A 6414-nucleotide genomic window follows, 5' to 3' on the forward strand; every position below is an offset into this window, starting at 1 on the left:
CCAGATACCAATTTACAAGAGAATAATCAGAATAGCAGGTGTATATATATATATCCCCTACCACTGAGAAAGGGGAGTTATTTCCTACAACTTGTTTGTGAAGGTTTTATGCGGGGAGGGGGGGGGGAAATCAGAGTATTACTCTGGATGATCTTATTTTTCCTCAGGAAACTATTAAACAGTGCACCAGCTCGCCATTAAGATTTCATGCATTAAAATGGTATCTCTGGAACCATACAGCTGATGCATTTTTTTCAAGTCTACCTTAAAAGTACCCAGCTAACTTGGAAAAAACAGTCTAAATATTTGTATCACAGGTTTCTGAGCAGTGTGAAAGAGGAAAAGCCCATAATGCATACTTTGAAGCTTTGAGAGCACAGCTACCAATCCACAAAGCCTTTGTTTAAAGTTTACCTTTTTGCCTTTTGCTTTGTCTTTGATGATAATTTCTTCTTCTTTTTTAGCAGAATTTTCTTCCTCTTCTTCCTCCTCATCAGGAAATTCAGGTGGGCAGCCATATAATTCCATTTCTCTTTTTAGCTTATCTGCACAAGCCTAAATAAAGTTATTGGTAGACTATCAGAACTTTTCTGTGGCAATTGCTTCAATCATAGGTAAGGAGTGCTTTTTACTGGTAACACTTTGCATTTCACTACAATGCTTTAAACTTTTTCTGGACATTGCATTAACTTCTAGGAGATCTTGCAACTTCAATAATGCATGCCACAGCAGGAAGAGGTTTACAGTGAGGATTTTCTTGCAAATGAAAAAATACAACAGGTAAACTTAATTTTAAAGCATTTTATTTTCTAGAAAGTCATAATGTATAGTTCAAGCTCAACACATCTTTACTACAAATTCAGGTTCCAAATCACACTATCTTGATGAATTTTTTAATAAATTATCATGATGTTCTGGATGGACAGTAAGCAATGCTCTAAGTAGTCTTAAGTACAAAAAACATTAAAAAAGCCCTCAGTAACTCAAACCATCTTACCTTTATAGGCATCCCAGTGCAGTGTAGACCAAATGGAAACAAGCAGTTCTTTCCCTTTAGCCTCTGGTACCCAACTGCAAACTATATAAAGTGGAAAAATGAAACAGATGAAACAAGAATGGCATAGGGCTAAATTAGCACCCTTCTCAAAAAGTAAGTGCAATTCCTTCTTTAACATGAAACTACTAAAAGATAGACGAAGGCAGTCAACAGCATCTAGGAAGCTAATTAAAGGAAAAGAAGGTGAAACTAAATTTTGGTATCAAGTCTGCCACTGCCTGGCTGCATAAGTACAAGCCTTCCTAATTTTCAGGGGGCTGTTTTTGACTAGAGAAGAATGGGTGCAAAGAAGAGATCGATTCTTTGGAATCCTATCCACTAGTACCTAAAGCCTGTTAACACACAGGTAATAGAGCACAGTATTCACAAACAAAAGAGACAGTAAGATTTCTTGTGAAGTTTGCACCATTTAGCAGCTAGACAAATGGTAGGAAGCAGCACCTCCTAAAAATCTCGGCAAGTCTGAAAGAATGAATAGAGGAAACACTTGTAGTCTAGTCTCCTAGAATTAAAAAAAGCGATCAGTGGCAGTTCTCTTCAACCAGCAATATTTCCACTGAAAACATGGGAAAAAAGGGAAGTTTGAATAAGTCATTATTGAATCTATAAAGTAATTAACAAGGCATTCTGTTAGCTCAAAATTTAACTACAAAATTAGCATTTGTTCTAGAGTAGTATTTAAAGGTATTAGCAAAGGAAAATTTTTACCTCACATTTAGATAAAGAAAACGTGTGTCCCAGGTGAAGGCGGCCGTTCATGTAGGGATAAGGAAATGTAACAAAGTACTTTCCTCTGCTGAGAAGAAATTCAAAGAATTAAAACATGTAATTAGCTTTTAAAACAGCCATCAGAAGATGAACAAGTGAAACAGTTAACTGATATGTTCACCTATTATCAGCCCACAGTGACATTAAAATATTTTCTCCACCAGCAACACGAGTCTTTGATTTTAAAGAACCGATACACTAACAGGTTTTATCGTCTTTAAAAAAAAAAACAACACACAAAAGAAAAAACCCACATAGGACCGACATCACAAAGAAACTGTGAAATAGATATAACATCTTCCCAAAGGTAACAAATTCTAATCCTGCTTCTGTAAATTAATTACTGCAAAGGCTTGAAGTTATTTATTTAATCTCCCACTGACTGAGTTCAGGTTTTTTAGTGGCACACTGTAAATAAGTACTCATTTCACAGGGATATACTGTTGCACAGTGTTTTCAATATGTATTATGTTGTCATAACCTGACCTCTCAAAGCAACTAAGATAATTTCTAGATCTTTAGGCCATTGTAAATTTCTACCTCCACCTTTGCGCTCTACTTCATCCCTTGTCTTTTCCCTGCAGACACTACCACTGATGTATAAACATGCATAAATAAAGGCCAAGTCATTTGTTTGCTTGCAAAATATTACAATTTAAGCAGCTGCCACCTGTTACACCACTTTCGTTATTATCTTGGTTTAATTTGACTTTCCCACACAACAAATAACTAACCTCATATTGCCGAGGTCACTGCTTTTTCACTCAGAGACCTACCCAACCGACTAATGCTGTTCCACAGAAGCCTCCCTCTACACTGTAAAAAGCATTGATCCCACTGAACCAAGAGGAACTGTGCTCCCAAGCATGCTAATCATTTCCAGAGGTTCTGTCTTAAACGAGTTTTTCAGGGTTACTCTGGGGCAGAAATAAAACTAAGAGCTAAACGGTCTTTCTTAATCCCGCAGTACGCTCCCTTCGCCCACGAAACACGCTTCCTCCCAGCAGCTCTGCTCCATCCCTTCCTCAGGCGGTCAGGAACGCATCTCACCACGTGCTGCCACCCTCACAGTCCTGAGCGAGCGGCGACCAAGGCAACTCAGAAGCTGTCCCCCCATCAGTTCACTCAAGCAGCACTGCGCCTACCACCAGGGAACCCCGTCGTGACAGATAAGGGATGGAACGTAACGTTAAAGCTCGGTAGCGGCTCAGGCACTACAGCAGAGTGTATCTGCCACGTGGAAAGCAAACGGAGTCCAAACCAGCACTGCACGTGCCTGCTATTTTAGAAGAACCAGTTTCAGAAAGCTGAGGACAGTTAGAAAACCAACCAGGTGGGAGAAGATTCAAGCAAAGAAATAAGCACCTTCTACAATCAACAGACAGCAGCTCAAGAATATTTTACCACAAGACCAGAAAGCCATTATCAAAGCAAAAAGTTACGTTGACCAAAACCAGCACAGATTAAAAGTAGAATGCTCTATTTTAAAAAAAAAAAAAATTGCCTTAACTAACAAATGAGAAAAACAAGGTAAAATTCACAGTAGTTCGAATGAATTAGAAGTGGCAAACAACAAAAAGGAAAGGAAAACCCCAGATGAACCTCAGTACAGATTCACGCACAGAGACGATGTCAACAAGAGGGTTTTTTCTTTTAATTTAACAAGATAAAAGAAATAAGGTAATCCTACCAATGGCATTATTACATGGAAACAGCAGAAAACAAGAAATGGTTCAGACACAGTCCCTCTAGAAACACAATGAAATTACATTAGCAGAGGAAGCTTCAAGCAAAGAAGCGGAAATACAACAAATGCAGTGACTGAAGCTGAAGTTAGAGAACTTCATAGTTAATAAAAAACTTTAGATAACAATGAAATAAAAAAAATCAGGAACATTGCTAGCCATTAAAACAACCTGAGAAGATCTGTGGTGGAATTCCATTCCTTTTAAATAAGGGTTAGATCTTTTCCTAGGGAATCTCCTCTAGTTCAAACAGGAATTGTATCAAAGAATTTATTAAGTCTGAGTTTTGGAAAAGGCCAACCACGTCATAAGTCATTTCTCCTGGCCCCAACTGTGATCTTTAATAATGAAACAGATATTCCTACTATCATTTCCTAGGATGGAGTTTTGCATGAACAGCAACAGATCTCTTACAGTAGTTCCATCTACTTCATAATAGAGCTTTACTAGCTCCACGCAAGAAAAAACACTGTAAGCAAAGCCTTTTCCTGGCACGGGATGAAATCCCACTGTGACTATATAAGGACTGATGGCAGAAATGTTCTGCCAGCATCATCTCTCTCTCCTCTAGGGTAGCTTTTAGTAGTATCAGCTATTTTATAAAAATAGAAGTTTAAGACAAAACTCTAAAATAAATACATGGCATTTTAACTAGAATTGTAAGAACATTAGTTTAGCAAAGCAGCTTTTTCTCTATTTATAAGGTGGTCACATGTTACCATAATGAACACTGAAATTTCACATTAAATTGCTCCATATTGTAAAACTGACCTACTACTTTCATTTTCAGTCAGAAACTAAGCATTAATTACAGCCTTAAATTTCAACCTGTAAGATAGTGAATACTTAAAGGTCAGACTGCATTTCTGTTAAGTAAAAGTGAGTTCTATAGTGTGAGCAACACAACCCCACGCAACAGTTTTTATTACACCTCCTAATTTAGCATTCAAATCTTCTGACCCATTTGGGTCCTTCACTCTTTACTCAGTCCTGGGACTAATTTTGCTGGAGCTGCAGATCACAACAGAAGTGCAAACTGAAGCTCTATGACTAACAAGGTAGTGGGACAAACCTCTGCAATACAGTTCATGTACGAAAAGAAATCGCAGCACGTCATCTGAGGAACAGTAATGATCACACGCCTGGCCCTCACCCACTTCTACACAAAGTAAAACAGGTTGGTCTACACCAGGACCCAAGATATTTGTTTAACAATTTTCTTTTCTCAGCGAAGCAGAGCAAGTACACACCTTCCTTCAGATAAAGGAGTGGTCCTTTCTAACTGGGGGAGTGAAAGCCCTCCATGTCAAGAGGTAGAAGTTACCAAAGAGAATCCGTTTTCAAAACCTCAGCGGGTATTGATACTACCAAGTAGTGAGGCGGCTTTTTTCATCCTACTGGAACTTGGCCAACAAATGTACACCACCGCTTCATGTTGCCAGCTACAGAAATGCCAACTTAATGCATAAGTAAGTACCTCCAGATGATCCAAAGAGGCTGCTTTTTTCCCTCCTGGGTTTTGAAGGAAAAAGGTTCCCTTGAAAAGACATTTCAAGCAGTTAAAGATAAAACCTGTAAAAAAAAAAATGTAACGATACCTCTTTTGGCTCTGCCTATCTGAAGCGTCAATCTCAAAGACTCGCTCATCATCCCACTTTTGCTGGATCTCTTTTTCAATTTTCTTCAGGAAATCGACTTTTGCTGTCCCTTTACGTTCCTGTTAAACAGAAAGAGGAAGAAAAGTCTGGCTGAATGGGTTAACAAATACAGAATTGTAATATATTACAGACACTCCTAAACTCCTTTCGTTACGGGCAAGCATTTCCCTGGACTCCATAACACTGCAGCATAATCTCACAACAGAGCATCGTTAACATGATCTATGACCAGGCTGTGTAAATCTGTATCCTTGAGATTCAGCCTTCCAAAACAAGATCTAAAATCTGTAAGGAAAGGGTTAACAACCTTTTTCTAAGGCAAAGGACTCTACAGTAGCCAACATCTTACACACACACGAGCAAACTGTTCATCTTACCAATAATAAACTCAGAGGTGTCTGAATTGGGGATAGGAGTGGATATAAATCTTAAGTGAAAAAAACCACAGAATTCTGTTTTTGTTCCAGACTCTTCATAAACCCCACGTAATGTTTCTTCATCTTGCTATGCATTAAGGGGGAGTAGTACTTCCTAGGCCAGGAGAAGAGTCCGGCGTACAAGTCTACTCTAATTGCAGTTCACAAAGAGAGTTCTTTTCGTAAAGGTTTTTAAACCAATTTAAATTCCCATCGGTGTTTAAACACCACCATTAAGCGTTAAATATTCCTTCTCCTTATTCATTTATCATACAACACACTGCAAGTGTTAAAGGATACACGCGCTACAGGTACCGCAGCCATAAGGCCTGACATACACAAAGTTTGAGGGTTTGGGATTCTTCCTCAGGATCAAGATATTTGGGGCAGAAGTCGTGTCTACCTTCACTCATATAAGCAAACAGAAACCTGATTAACAATGAAAGTACTACAGCAAACCTCAAAATACCTTTAAGGGAAAAGCAGAGATATTACGATAATGAAAGGTTCTAACTGGTGCCGAGAAGTTTAAGCGCTAGACTCTCGCTCCCCTTTGGTACCGAGTCATTCGCCTCGGGGCGGCTCTACCAGTTCCCCGCCCATTAAGCCCCCCGGGAACCCGCCGAACCAGCTGAAGGCAGTCCGGGCTTTCAGAGCGTTTACCGGCCGCGTAAGCTCCCCAGAACCACGGCCTACCGACACCGGCGGCTGGACGAACGCAGAAACACCCGAAGGCAGCCAAAGAGACCGCCGGGCCCCCCCCCCCACCC

General features: G+C 39.6%; 1 protein-coding gene across 2 annotated transcripts in view; it reads right to left on the bottom strand.

The window, feature by feature from the left end:
- The window catches only part of LARS (leucyl-tRNA synthetase), a 32160-nt gene extending 26878 nt beyond the window's left edge, over positions 1 to 5282 (bottom strand). The window contains exons 1-4 of one of the 2 annotated variants that reach the window (XM_019473870.1): positions 5169 to 5282; positions 1766 to 1853; positions 998 to 1078; positions 415 to 555 (exon numbers count right to left, since the gene is read on the bottom strand). In XM_019473870.1, the coding sequence (XP_019329415.1) occupies positions 415 to 555; positions 998 to 1078; positions 1766 to 1816 (273 nt within the window). In that variant the 5' untranslated portion in view covers positions 1817 to 1853; positions 5169 to 5282. The remainder of the gene's footprint in view (positions 1 to 414; positions 556 to 997; positions 1079 to 1765; positions 1854 to 5168) is intronic. The other variant, XM_019473869.1, reaches the window with a different exon arrangement.
- Between the last annotated feature and the right edge of the window lie 1132 nt (positions 5283 to 6414).

The sequence above is a fragment of the Aptenodytes forsteri genome, unplaced genomic scaffold, assembly GCF_000699145.1.
Source record: "Aptenodytes forsteri isolate BGI_AS27 unplaced genomic scaffold, ASM69914v1 Scaffold54, whole genome shotgun sequence".
Lineage (NCBI taxonomy): Eukaryota > Metazoa > Chordata > Aves > Sphenisciformes > Spheniscidae > Aptenodytes > Aptenodytes forsteri.